The following is a 15226-nucleotide window of genomic DNA, read 5'->3' as shown; positions in this document are numbered from 1 at the left end:
AAAAGTTACTAAAATGTAATTTGAAGGTATCCCAAAATAATACCATTGAAAAAAAATACAACTCTTCTTCCAGTTTTTATAGGGAATCTGTCACATGAAACATGCTATCCAATATGTAGGCATCATGGTACTGGGCAGTAGAAGCTGGGCAGATTGCTGTATAGGCTTGTAGTAAATGGTTCTATATAAACTATGTTTATCGATTGAAATTTCTGTTCTTTCCATGTTGAGGAATCAAAGGGGCGGTCCTGCCAGTGATTGATAGCCTCACCTCTACAAAGAAAAGTCAGTCACGCATAAGACCACAATAGGCTCTGGTAAAGCCTGCAAATTAGTCATTTAGGAAAAGTTGAATAATAATAATAAATGTAGTAACCATGTTTTTAAGCATTAGAAACTGTATAGTATTCCACAATTTGTAATTGCTGTTAACCACAGATGATCATGTAACTATTTTACTGTACAGTTAATAGCTCTTTTATTAAGTTAAAATATTTTCTTTTTATTATTGCAGATGTTCTTCCTTCTTATACTTTGTATTCCAAATGCACTGAGCAACAAGGCTGAGTTTGATTTGCCTGTGGCCTCACCAGTCTTCTCACTCTTCTTTTATATGACATGTCTTGTGCTTGCTGCAGTCCATGTCATTGTATGCACATCTGCTGAAAACATGTGCTTCTTCTGCAGCATGTCATGGATGATGGCAATGGGCATCATGGTACTCATTTCAGCAATTCTTTGTATTCTTTTATCAGTTTTAGGCAAAATGATTTTAAAACACAAACCATCTAATGAGGTAAGTAAAAGTAACATTATACTTCAGTACCATTTATAGTGATGTGCCTGTGTTTGTATGTATATAGTAACTTCAGAAAAGTGAAGCTCAATTTGATTCCTTGATGATTTTGTAATTTTATCATTTTGACCTCTGACAAACACAAACAGTCTATAATTTTAAGTGTAGGTTAATTTTTTTTTCATTTAAGTCTTTATTGAAGTTGTTCACAAAAGGATAAAATCAACAAAAAAACAAACACAATTGAATGTGAAAGGGGGGAGAAGAGGAGGGTGGATCCGGGTGACAAAAGGGGGTACAGTCTCTGGGGGGGAATAGGGGGAGGGGACCAGCAAACATTCTCGCAGCAGAGTACAACATTATGTCAAAACATTTCACATCTGTGTTAGGTTTCCATTCGGGGGTTACCCAAGCGGTCTCCCCAAACGGAAACCCAATCTGCATAAAAAAGTGTTTACCTAAGGAAACCAGTGTACCCCATAGACTATAATGGGGTCCATGTGGTTTCTATTTTGTTTCTGCATAAAAAATACAGAGAGAAAAGTACTGCTTGCAGGACTTTTCTCTGCATATTTCATGCGGATAGGGGAATAGAATGGCCTGAACACAGATGTGAACCAGGTCTAAAATCCAAAATAAATTAAAGGACGATTAAAAGATGATGCCAATATAAAGCAGAGCATTTTGAAAATTGCGATTATTTTTATTTTTTTTCCATCAAATTTGCTATTTATTTATTTTTTTTATCATTAATAGGTATCATTGAGAATTTTAAAACCTCACACCAGAGAAGTATAATGGGGGAGATTAATGTCCAAAAATCAGGAGGGATGAGAGAGGGGAAAGGGAAGGAAGTGGACATTAAGGTGGGGACGTGAGGAAGGAGAGGGGAAAAAGAATAGTAAAAAGGAAAACTCGGATATTGCGCTCTGTCGCAGCAGAGCCACCAGTAACTAAGTTATAATACATAATCTATTAAAAGTGAGAGAGAGAAATTACATTTTCACTAGGCATATTGTTATCAAAAATTGTGTGGGGAGAGTCAGATGAGAGTCAAGGTAGGTTGGGAAAAGGGGGAGGAATGGAAGGATGTCTGGAAGGCAGTAGTGTAGAAAAACGTAGCCTTGTGGTGGCACGTTATGTATGACACACACCAAGGACTTGACGCACAACAAAGGAGAACGCAGAAGCGGTGGTGTCCAATAAGTGTGGTCTATGGAGCCATGGTAAGGACATAAGGGAGAGAGAAGACTCAAAGAACTCTCCAGGACAACTCAGAGTTTAGTGTGGGCGGTGTAGTGCCAGTCTAAGAAGCAGGCAGTGACCGCAGTCAAAAAGTAATGGGTGCAGTCCGGAATGGCCAAACCACCCATCTGTTTGGATTTCACCTTAGCATGTTTGGCTAGTCTGGGTGGTTTGGAGGCTCAAATGAATTTCGATAAGAACTTCTGAATAGAGGAGAGAAATTTCTTAGGGAGAATTACAGGGACTGTGTGTAAAAGGTAGAGGAGTATGAGGATGACGTTCATCTTGAAATGGTTAATGCGATCCAACTAGAGGAGACCTTTAGTGTCCCAATGGGCGAGATGAGATTGTAAGCCATTTAGTAGGGGGAGAAAGTGTAGAGTGAGGTAGACGCCCAAGTATCCAAGTATTTAATGGCTTTGGAGGACCACATAAAGGGGAAGGCGGAACAGAGTAATTGGGCTAGAGAGTCTGGAAGAGAGATGGTGGGCACTGTGCTTTTGGAGAGGTTGATCTTAGTTACTGAAAAACTACAAGTAGCAATTTCACAGAGGATAGAGAGTAGAGATGAGCGAACACTAAAATGTTCGAGGTTCGAAATTCGATTCGAACAGCCGCTCAATGTTCGTGTGTTCGAACGGGTTTCGAACCCCATTATAGTCTATGGGGAACAGATACTCGTTAAGGGGGAAACCCAAATCCGTGTCTGGAGGGTCACCAAGTCCACTATGACACCCCAGGAAATGATGCCAACACCTCTGGAATGACACTGGGACAGCAGGGGAAGCATGTCTGGGGGCATCTAACACACCAAAGACCCTCTATTACCCCAACATCACAGCCTAACAACTACACACTTTACACACTCAATACCACCTCTCTGACAGTAGGAAAACACCTTGAAACATGTGTATTTGGCACTTGCAGTGAGGAGAGCTTGTCACCAGCAGTGAATTTGGCCCTTGTAGTAAGTTGAGGTTGGCACCAACATTTGTTTTGAAAATCAGGGTGGATTGAGCCTCTAACCAGCAGAGTTTGGGCAAATTCATGGTGGAGGGAGCCTCTAAAAACCCCAGTTTGGACCAATTCATGGTGGAGGGAGCCTCTAACCAGCCCAGTTTGGGCAAATTCATGGTGGAGGGAGCCTCTAAAAAACCCAGTTTGGACCAATTCATGGTGGAGGGAGCCTCTAACCAGCCCAGTTTGGGCAAATTCATGGTGGAGGGAGCCTCTAACCAGCCCAGTTTGGACCAATTAATGGTGGAGGGAGCCTCTAACCAGCCCAGTTTGGACCAATTAATGGTGGAGGGAGCCTCTAACCACCCCAGTTTGGACCAATTCATGGTGGAGGGAGCCTCTAAACAGCCCAGTTTGGGCAAATTCATGGTGGAGGGAGCCTCTAAAAAACCCAGTTTGGACCAATTCATGGTGGAGGGAGCCTCTAACCAGCCCAGTTTGGACCAATTAATGGTGGAGGGAGCCTCTAAACAGCCAAGTTTGGACCAATTCATGGTGGAGGGAGCCTCTAAAAACCCCAGTTTGGACCAATTCATGGTGGAGGGAGCCTCTAACCAGCCCAGTTTGGGCAAATTCATGGTGGAGGGAGCCTCTAAACAGCCCAGTTTGGGCAAATTCATGGTGGAGGGAGCCTCTAACCAGCTCAGTTTGGACCAATTAATGGTGGAGGGAGCCTCTAACCAGCCCAGTTTGGACCAATTAATGGTGGAGGGAGCCTCTAACCAGCCCAGTTTGGACCAATTAATGGTGGAGGGAGCCTCTAACCACCCCAGTTTGGACCAATTCATGGTGGAGGGAGCCTCTAACCAGCCCAGTTTGGACCAATTCATGGTGGAGGGAGCCTCTAAAAAACCCAGTTTGGACCAATTCATGGTGGAGGGAGCCTCTAAACAGCCCAGTTTGGGCAAATTCATGGTGGAGGGAGCCTCTAAAAAACCCAGTTTGGACCAATTCATGGTGGAGGGAGCCTCTAACCAGCCCAGTTTGGACCAATTAATGGTGGAGGGAGCCTCTAAACAGCCAAGTTTGGACCAATTCATGGTGGAGGGAGCCTCTAAAAACCCCAGTTTGGACCAATTCATGGTGGAGGGAGCCTCTAACCAGCCCAGTTTGGACCAATTCATGGTGGAGGGAGCCTCTAACCAGCCCAGTTTGGACCAATTAATGGTGGAGGGAGCCTCTAACCACCCCAGTTTGGACCAATTCATGGTGGAGGGAGCCTCTAAACAGCCAAGTTTGGACCAATTCATGGTGAAGGGAGCCTCTAAAAACCCGTTTGGACCAATTCATGGTGGAGGGAGCCTCTAACCAGCCCAGTTTGGGCAAATTCATGGTGGAGGGAGCCTCTAAACAGCCCAGTTTGGGCAAATTCATGGTGGAGGGAGCCTCTAACCAGCCCAGTTTGGACCAATTAATGGTGGAGGGAGCCTCTAACCAGCCCAGTTTGGACCAATTAATGGTGGAGGGAGCCTCTAACCACCCCAGTTTGGACCAATTCATGGTGGAGGGAGCCTCTAAAAACCCCAGTTTGGACCAATTCATGGTGGAGGGAGCCTCTAACCAGCCCAGTTTGGGCAAATTCATGGTGGAGGGAGCCTCTAAACAGCCCAGTTTGGGCAAATTCATGGTGGAGGGAGCCTCTAAAAAACCCAGTTTGGACCAATTCATGGTGGAGGGAGCCTCTAAACAGCCAAGTTTGGACCAATTCATGGTGAAGGGAGCCTCTAAAAACCCGTTTGGACCAATTCATGGTGGAGGGAGCCTCTAACCAGCCCAGTTTGGACCAATTAATGGTGGAGGGAGCCTCTAACCAGCCCAGTTTGGACCAATTAATGGTGGAGGGAGCCTCTAACCACCCCAGTTTGGACCAATTCATGGTGGAGGGAGCCTCTAAACAGCCAAGTTTGGACCAATTCATGGTGGAGGGAGCCTCTAAAAACCCCAGTTTGGACCAATTCATGGTGGAGGGAGCCTCTAACCAGCCCAGTTTGGACCAATTAATGGTGGAGGGAGCCTCTAAACAGCCAAGTTTTGGGAAATTCATGGTGGAGGGAGCCTCTAACCAGCCCAGTTTGGGCAAATTCATGGTGGAGGGAGCCTCTAAACAGCCCAGTTTGGGCAAATTCATGGTGGAGGGAGCCTCTAACCAGCCCAGTTTGGACCAATTAATGGTGGAGGGAGCCTCTAACCAGCCCAGTTTGGACCAATTAATGGTGGAGGGAGCCTCTAACCACCCCAGTTTGGACCAATTCATGGTGGAGGGAGCCTCTAAAAACCCCAGTTTGGACCAATTCATGGTGGAGGGAGCCTCTAACCAGCCCAGTTTGGGCAAATTCATGGTGGAGGGAGCCTCTAAACAGCCCAGTTTGGGCAAATTCATGGTGGAGGGAGCCTCTAAAAAACCCAGTTTGGACCAATTCATGGTGGAGGGAGCCTCTAAACAGCCAAGTTTGGACCAATTCATGGTGAAGGGAGCCTCTAAAAACCCGTTTGGACCAATTCATGGTGGAGGGAGCCTCTAACCAGCCCAGTTTGGACCAATTAATGGTGGAGGGAGCCTCTAACCAGCCCAGTTTGGACCAATTAATGGTGGAGGGAGCCTCTAACCACCCCAGTTTGGACCAATTCATGGTGGAGGGAGCCTCTAAACAGCCAAGTTTGGACCAATTCATGGTGGAGGGAGCCTCTAAAAACCCCAGTTTGGACCAATTCATGGTGGAGGGAGCCTCTAACCAGCCAAGTTTTGGGAAATTCATGGTGGAGGGAGCCTCTAACCAGCCCAGTTTGGGCAAATTCATGGTGGAGGGAGCCTCTAAAAAACCCAGTTTGGACCAATTCATGGTGGAGGGAGCCTCTAACCAGCCCAGTTTGGACCAATTAATGGTGGAGGGAGCCTCTAACCAGCCCAGTTTGGACCAATTAATGGTGGAGGGAGCCTCTAACCACCCCAGTTTGGACCAATTCATGGTGGAGGGAGCCTCTAAACAGCCAAGTTTGGACCAATTCATGGTGGAGGGAGCCTCTAAAAACCCCAGTTTGGACCAATTCATGGTGGAGGGAGCCTCTAACCAGCCCAGTTTGGGCAAATTCATGGTGGAGGGAGCCTCTAAACAGCCCAGTTTGGGCAAATTCATGGTGGAGGGAGCCTCTAAAAAACCCAGTTTGGACCAATTCATGGTGGAGGGAGCCTCTAACCAGCCCAGTTTGGACCAATTAATGGTGGAGGGAGCCTCTAAACAGCCAAGTTTGGACCAATTCATGGTGGAGGGAGCCTCTAAAAACCCCAGTTTGGACCAATTCATGGTGGAGGGAGCCTCTAACCAGCCCAGTTTGGGCAAATTCATGATGGAGGGAGCCTCTAAACAGCCCAGTTTGGGCAAATTCATGGTGGAGGGAGCCTCTAACCAGCCCAGTTTGGACCAATTAATGGTGGAGGGAGCCTCTAACCAGCCCAGTTTGGACCAATTAATGGTGGAGGGAGCCTCTAACCAGCCCAGTTTGGACCAATTAATGGTGGAGGGAGCCTCTAAAAACCCCAGTTTGGACCAATTCATGGTGGAGGGAGCCTCTAACCAGCCCAGTTTGGGCAAATTCATGGTGGAGGGAGCCTCTAAACAGCCCAGTTTGGGCAAATTCATGGTGGAGGGAGCCTCTAAAAAACCCAGTTTGGACCAATTCATGGTGGAGGGAGCCTCTAACCAGCCCAGTTTGGACCAATTAATGGTGGAGGGAGCCTCTAAACAGCCAAGTTTGGACCAATTCATGGTGGAGGGAGCCTCTAAAAACCCCAGTTTGGACCAATTCATGGTGGAGGGAGCCTCTAACCAGCCCAGTTTGGGTAAATTCATGGTGGAGGGAGCCTCTAACCAGCCCAGTTTGGACCAATTAATGGTGGAGGGAGCCTCTAACCAGCCCAGTTTGGACCAATTAATGGTGGAGGGAGCCTCTAACCAGCCCAGTTTGGACCAATTAATGGTGGAGGGAGCCTCTAACCAGCCCAGTTTGGACCAATTAATGGTGGAGGGAGCCTCTAACCAGCCCAGTTTGGACCAATTAATGGTGGAGGGAGCCTCTAACCACCCCAGTTTGGACCAATTCATGGTGGAGGGAGCCTCTAAACAGCCAAGTTTGGACCAATTCATGGTGGAGGGAGCCTCTAAAAACCCCAGTTTGGACCAATTCATGGTGGAGGGAGCCTCTAACCAGCCCAGTTTGGGCAAATTCATGGTGGAGGGAGCCTCTAAACAGCCCAGTTTGGGCAAATTCATGGTGGAGGGAGCCTCTAACCAGCCCAGTTTGGACCAATTAATGGTGGAGGGAGCCTCTAACCAGCCCAGTTTGGACCAATTAATGGTGGAGGGAGCCTCTAACCAGCCCAGTTTGGACCAATTAATGGTGGAGGGAGCCTCTAACCACCCCAGTTTGGACCAATTCATGGTGGAGGGAGCCTCTAACCAGCCCAGTTTGGACCAATTCATGGTGGAGGGAACCTCTAAAAAACCCAGTTTGGACCAATTCATGGTGGAGGGAGCCTCTAAACAGCCCAGTTTGGGCAAATTCATGGTGGAGGGAGCCTCTAAACAGCCCAGTTTGGGCAAATTCATGGTGGAGGGAGCCTCTAACCAGCCCAGTTTGGACCAATTAATGGTGGAGGGAGCCTCTAACCAGCCCAGTTTGGACCAATTCATGGTGGAGGGAGCCTCTAAACAGCCCAGTTTGGGCAAATTCATGGTGGAAGGAGCCTCTAACCAGCAGAGTTGGTGGAAATCAGGGTGGAGGGAGCCTCTAACCAGCAGAGTTGGGGGAAATCATGTTGGAGGGAGCCTAGTATTAGCAGAATTGTGCAACGCTTATGGTGGATGAGTATGAGGATGCGGAGGAATTGGAGAGGTTGAGTACAGACATGGAGTTTCATGTTGGGGTGCTTTACACAGGTGGGCACAAAAATGAAGGCTCTATCCAGTGGTGGTTCATTTTTATCAAAGTGAGCCGGTCGGCACTCTCAGCTGACAGACGGGTGCGCTTGTCAGTGATGATGCCACCGGCTGCACTGAACACCCTCTCAGATAGGACGCTGGCGGCAGGACAGGACAGCACCTCCAAGGCATATAGGGCAAGTTCAAGCCACAGGTCCAACTTCGACACCCAATACGTGTAGGGCGCAGAGGGGTCGGAGAGGACAGGGCTGTGGTCGGAAAGGTATTCCCGCAACATGCGCCTATACTTCTCACGCCTGGTGACACTAGGACCCTCCGTGGCGGCACTTTGGCGAGGGGGTGCCATCAAGGTGTCCCAGACCTTAGACAGTGTGCCCCTCGTTTGTGTGGACCGGTGAGAACTTGGTTGCCTACTGGAGGAACTGCCCTCCCTGCCGCCAACGTCACATGCTGGAAACATCTCCATCATATTCTGCACCAATTGCCTGTGGCAAGCATTGATGCGATTGGCCCTCCCCTCTACCAGAATAAAAGACGAGATGTTGTTTTTATACCGGGGGTCAAGGATAGCAAAGATCCAGTACTGGTTGTCCTCCATGATTTTGACAATACGCTTGTCGGTTGTAAAGCACCCCAACATGAACTCAGCCATGTCTGCCACAGTGTTAGTTGGCATGACTCCTCTGGCCCCACCGGAAAGTTCAATCTCCATTTCCTCCTCATCCTCCATGTCTACCCATCCGCGCTGCAACAATGGGACGATTCGAAGTTGCCCGGAAGCCTCCTGTATCACCATCACATCATCGGACAACTCTTCTTCCTCCTCCTCCTCCTCCTCCTCCTCCTCCATTAAACGCAGTGAAGCGGACAGATGTGTGGACCTACTCTCCAGCTGTGACGGATCGGATGCTATCCCTAACTCCTCTGTGTGATCTGAGTTATCCCTGATGTCAATCAGGGATTCTCTCAGAACACACAAGAGCGGGATTGTAAGGCTCACCATCGCATCCTCAGAGCTCACCCTCCTTGTGGACTCCTCAAAGACCCGTAGGATGTCACAAAGGTCTCTCATCCATGGCCACTCATGGATGTGAAACTGAGGCAGCTGACTTTGTGGCACCCTAGGGTTTTGTAGCTGGTATTCCATCAAAGGTCTCTGCTGCTCAACCACTCTATTCAACATCTGAAACGTTGAGTTCCAGCGTGTGGGGACGTCGCACAAAAGCCGGTGTTGTGGCACATGCAGGCGTTGCTGGAGAGATTTTAAGCTAGCAGCGGCTACTGTCGACTTGCGAAAGTGGGCGCACATGCGCCGCACTTTCACCAGTAGCTCTGGAACATTGGGGTAGCTCTTTAGGAAACGTTGCACCACTAGGTTGAAGACGTGGGCCAGGCATGGAACATGTTGGAGTCCGGCAAGCTCCAGAGCTGCTACCAGGTTCCGGCCGTTATCACAAACGACCATGCCTGGGCCCAGGTGCAGCGGCTCAAACCATATTGCCGTCTCATCGAGGAGGGCATCCCTCACCTCGGAGGCAGTGTGCTGTCTGTCCCCCAAGCTGATCAGCTTCAGCACAGCCTGCTGACGTCTACCAACGCCAGTGCTGCAACGTTTCCAACTCGTAGCTGGGGTCAATCTAACAGCGGAGGAGGTGGCGGAGGAGGAGGCGGTGGCGGAGGAGGAGGCGGTAGAGGAGGAGGAGGAGGGGGGTGTTCTTCTCGTGTCCCTGCCAGGAATGTTAGGCGGGGAGACGAGGTACACCGGGCCAGTTTGGGAAGCAGTCCCAGCCTCAACTACATTCACCCAGTGTGCCGTCAGTGAAATGTAGCGTCCCTGTCCGCATGCACTTGTCCATGCGTCGGTGGTCAAGTGGACCTTTGTGCAAAGCGCGGAACTAAGGGCCCGCCTGATGTTGAGTGACACGTGCTGGTGCAAGGCGGGGACGGCACACCGGGAGAAGTAGTGACGGCTAGGGACGGCATAGCGAGGTGCCGCAGTTGCCATCAGGTCCAGGAAGGCGGGAGTTTCAACAAGCCGGAACGCCAACATCTCCTGGGCCAGCAGTTTAGCGATGTTGGCGTTCAAGGCTTGCGCGTGTGGGTGGTTAGCAGTGTATTTCTGCCGCCGCTCCAATGTCTGAGAGATGGTGGGTTGTTGTAAAGAAACGCCTGATGGTGCCTTTGATGGTGCAGGAGAAGGAGATAAGACAGGACCAGGGGAGGATGAGGTAGAAGTCAACAAAGTGGCGGAGGCAGATGAAGTGGTGTCCTGGCTCGTCCTCTGGAGTGCATCGCCAGCACAGTCAGCAGTGGCAGTGGCAGAGGCAGAGGCAGTGGCAGAGGCAGTGGCAGTGGCGTGAACGGCAGGCGGCCTTTGTCCTGCCGTTGCTGCCTGCCACTGATTCCAGTGCTTGGATTCCAAATGACGGCGCATTGAAGTGGTGGACAGGTTGCTCTTCTCAGAGCCCCTAATCAATTTCGAGAGGCAAATTGTGCAGACAACACTATATCTGTCCTCGGCGCATTCCTTGAAAAAACTCCACACCTTCGAGAAACGTGCCCTCGAGGTGGGAGTTTTTCGGGGCTGGGTACGAACTGGAACATCTTGGGAGATTCCGGGTGTGGCCTGGCTTCGCCTAAGCTGCTGACCTCTGCCTCTGCCTCTAGCTACCCTTTTTGGTGCTGCACCTGCCTCAACATCCACACTACTTTCCCCGCTTGACATCCCCCCCTGTCCAGGTCGGGTCAGTGTCCTCATCATCCACCACTTCCTCTTCCAACTCCTGTCTCATCTCCTCCTCCCGCACAATGCGCCGGTCAACTGGATGCCCTGACGGCAACTGCGTCACATCATCGTCGATGAGGGTGGGTTGCTGGTCATCCACCACCAAATCGAACGGAGATGGAGGAGACTCTAGTGTTTGAGCATCTGGACACAGATGCTCCTCTGTTAGGTTCGTGGAATCGTGACGTGGAGAGGCAGGTTGAGGGACAATGAAAGGAGCGGAGAACAGCTCTGGGGAGCAGGGACAGTTTGGGTTATTGTTCTGTAAAGCTTCGGAATTTTGGGAGGAAGGAAGACAAGACTGTTGAGTAATAGGAGGAGAGGAGGCAGAGTCTGACTGGCTGCTGGACAATGTGCTGTAAGCGTTCTCTGACAGCCATTGCAAGACCTGTTCCTGGTTCTCGGGCCTACTAAGGTTTGTACCCTGCAGTTTAGTTAATGTGGCAAGCAACCCTGGCACTGTGGAGTGGCGCAATGCTTGCTGCCCCACAGGAGTAGGCACGGGACGCCCTGTGGCTTCACTGCTACCTTGCTCCCCAGAACCATTCCCCCGACCTCGCCCACGGCCTCGTCCACGTCCCTTTCCGGGAGCCTTGCGCATTTTGAATTCCTAGTTAGAAATTGGCACTGTATACCAGTAGTAAAAATTGTGGGTGCACGTAACCCCAATATATTCTTTGAATTCCCAGTCAGAAACTGGCACTATATGGCAGTAGCAAGAAATGAGGGTATTTGTATTCCCAATATACTCTTTGAATTCCCAGTCAGACAATGGCACTGTATACCAGTAGTAAAAATTGTGGGTGCACGTAACCCCAATATATTCTTTGAATTACCAGTCAGAAACTGGCACTATATGGCAGTAGCAAGAAATGAGGGTATTTATAACCCCAATATATTCTTTGAATTCCCAGTCAGACAATGGCACTGTATACCAGTAGTAAAAATTGTGGGTGCACGTAACCCCAATATATTCTTTGAATTCCCAGTCAGAAACTGGCACTATATGGCAGTAGCAAGAAATGAGGGTATTTGTATTCCCAATATACTCTTTGAATTCCCAGTCAGACAATGGCACTGTATACCAGTAGTAAAAATTGTGGGTGCACGTAACCCCAATATATTCTTTGAATTCCCAGTCAGAAACTGGCACTATATGGCAGTAGCAAGAAATGAGGGTATTTATAACCCCAATATATTCTTTGAATTCCCAGTCAGACAATGGCACTGTATACCAGTAGTAAAAATTGTGGGTGCACGTAACCCCAATATATTCTTTGAATTCCCAGTCAGAAACTGGCACTATATGGCAGTAGCAAGAAATGAGGGTATTTGTATTCCCAATATACTCTTTGAATTCCCAGTCAGACAATGGCACTGTATACCAGTAGTAAGAATTGTGGGTGCACGTAACCCCAATATATTCTTTGAATTACCAGTCAGAAACTGGCACTATATGGCAGTAGCAAGAAATGAGGGTATTTATAACCCCAATATATTCTTTGAATTCCCAGTCAGACAATGGCACTGTATACCAGTAGTAAAAATTGTGGGTGCACGTAACCCCAATATATTCTTTGAATTCCCAGTCAGAAACTGGCACTATATGGCAGTAGCAAGAAATGAGGGTATTTGTATTCCCAATATACTCTTTGAATTCCCAGTCAGACAATGGCACTGTATACCAGTAGTAAAAATTGTGGGTGCACGTAACCCCAATATATTCTTTGAATTACCAGTCAGAAACTGGCACTATATGGCAGTAGCAAGAAATGAGGGTATTTATAACCCCAATATATTCTTTGAATTCCCAGTCAGACAATGGCACTGTATACCAGTAGTAAAAATTGTGGGTGCACGTAACCCCAATATATTCTTTGAATTACCAGTCAGAAACTGGCACTATATGGCAGTAGCAAGAAATGAGGGTATTTATAACCCCAATATATTCTTTGAATTCCCAGTCAGACAATGGCACTGTATACCAGTAGTAAAAATTGTGGGTGCACGTAACCCCAATATATTCTTTGAATTCCCAGTCAGAAACTGGCACTATATGGCAGTAGCAAGAAATGAGGGTATTTGTATTCCCAATATACTCTTTGAATTCCCAGTCAGACAATGGCACTGTATACCAGTAGTAAAAATTGTGGGTGCACGTAACCCCAATATATTCTTTGAATTACCAGTCAGAAACTGGCACTATATGGCAGTAGCAAGAAATGAGGGTATTTATAACCCCAATATATTCTTTGAATTCCCAGTCAGACAATGGCACTGTATACCAGTAGTAAAAATTGTGGGTGCACGTAACCCCAATATATTCTTTGAATTCCCAGTCAGAAACTGGCACTATATGGCAGTAGCAAGAAATGAGGGTATTTGTATTCCCAATATACTCTTTGAATTCCCAGTCAGACAATGGCACTGTATACCAGTAGTAAAAATTGTGGGTGCACGTAACCCCAATATATTCTTTGAATTACCAGTCAGAAACTGGCACTATATGGCAGTAGCAAGAAATGAGGGTATTTATAACCCCAATATATTCTTTGAATTCCCAGTCAGACAATGGCACTGTATACCAGTAGTAAAAATTGTGGGTGCACGTAACCCCAATATATTCTTTGAATTCCCAGTCAGACACTGGCACTATATGGCAGTAGCAAGAAATGAGGGTATTTGTATTCCCAATATATTCTTTGAATTCCCAGTCAGACAATGGCACTGTATACCAGTAGTAAAAATTGTGGGTGCACGTAACCCCAATATATTCTTTGAATTACCAGTCAGACACTGGCACTATATGGCAGTAGCAAGAAATGAGGGTATTTGTATTCCCAATATATTCTTTGAATTCCCAGTCAGACAATGGCACTGTATACCAGTAGTAAAAATTGTGGGTGCACGTAACCCCAATATATTCTTTGAATTCCCAGTCAGACACTGGCACTATATGGCAGTAGCAAGAAATGAGGGTATTTGTATTCCCAATATATTCTTTGAATTCCCAGTCAGACAATGGCACTGTATACCAGTAGTAAAAATTGTGGGTGCACGTAACCCCAATATATTCTTTGAATTACCAGTCAGAAACTGGCACTATATGGCAGTAGCAAGAAATGAGGGTATTTGTATTCCCAATATATTCTTTGAATTCCCAGTCAGACAATGGCACTGTATACCAGTAGTAAAAATTGTGGGTGTATATAGCCCCAATTCTATTGCTAGGGGACTTGCAGGGTATTTCTGGGGTGAAGGTGGGGGGGCACACCGTTGGAACGGGTATCGGGGTATATATCGGGTATACGGGAATACACTGACAGTGTATTCCATTCAGGATCCTGGGAAAGCTGGGTTGCGGCGATTGAGCCCGTCAGTGCCACGTTACACTGACAAGCTTCTCCCTGGAATTTAGCTCTTACAAGAGCTGTTGGTTGTCTTCTCCTTCCTATCCTAGCCTGTCCCTGCCTACCCAGAATCTAAGCCCTAGCTAGCTGGACGGAAACCTCCGTCCTCGGTGAATTGCAAGCTCAGAATGACGCGAACCTGGGCGGCGCTGTTCTTTTAAATTAGAGGTCACATGTTTTCGGCAGCCAATGGGTTTTGCCTACTTTTTTCAACGTCACCGGTGTCGTAGTTCCTGTCCCACCTACCCTGCGCTGTTATTGGAGCAAAAAAGGCGCCAGGGAAGGTGGGAGGGGAATCGAGTAATGGCGCACTTTACCACGCGGTGTTCGATTCGATTCGAACATGCCGAACAGCCTAATATCCGATCGAACATGAGTTCGATAGAACACTGTTCGCTCATCTCTAATAGAGAGTAGCAACATGAGAGGTTGAGTGATAAAGAGAAGGACATGGTCTGCAAACTCTAAGTGTCACAATACCCTTACTAGTAGTCTAGAGACCAGTGGCTGGAAACAGGGAGTATAACAATAGCAATACACAGATAGACTTACAGTCCGTTCAATGGAAGGCAGGGAGGCTTGGCCGGAAGCAGCGGTCCTATTATCAGCAGGAGGGCTTGCTGGAGGCAGTAGTTCCACGGCTCCTATGGACCAGGTAGATAGCAAGACTTTTAGTAGAAGGAGGACTTGCTGGGGCCAGTAGTTCCACGGCTCCTTTGGACCAGGTGGATGGCAAGTCTTTGGTAGCAGGAGGACTTGCTGGGGGTAGTAGTTACAGGTAGCAACCAACTTGGCAGGTGAATAACTAACTTGGAACAGTCATTTAGAGCTTGAGGGACTTGGTAGAAGACAGGCTTCTGGAACCAATACTCAGGCAACTTGGGTAATCACAACACACATGCTAAATAGTCAAGAATCAGGAAACCAGGGAAAGTCACAGGCAGGAAACACAAAAAACTCCATCTTGACTGCTGGCAAAAAAGAGTTTAACAAAACAAGATCCTGACACTAAGATTTTGAAGTGTAAGTGTTTGAC

The 15226-nt window shown here is 47.8% G+C and overlaps 1 protein-coding gene across 1 annotated transcript in view; it reads left to right on the top strand.

Annotated features, from left to right (window-relative positions):
- The window catches only part of PIGG (phosphatidylinositol glycan anchor biosynthesis class G (EMM blood group)), a 68874-nt gene that overhangs the window by 29528 nt on the left and 24120 nt on the right, over positions 1–15226 (top strand). Inside the window, exon 8 of the mRNA XM_075282952.1 lies at positions 515–796. Coding sequence (XP_075139053.1) covers positions 515–796 — 282 coding nt within the window. The remainder of the gene's footprint in view (positions 1–514; positions 797–15226) is intronic.

This window comes from Leptodactylus fuscus, chromosome 1 (assembly GCF_031893055.1).
Source record: "Leptodactylus fuscus isolate aLepFus1 chromosome 1, aLepFus1.hap2, whole genome shotgun sequence".
Taxonomy (NCBI): domain Eukaryota; kingdom Metazoa; phylum Chordata; class Amphibia; order Anura; family Leptodactylidae; genus Leptodactylus; species Leptodactylus fuscus.
Note: the sequence above shows the minus strand (reverse complement) of the source record. Positions and strands in the feature narration are given on the sequence as shown.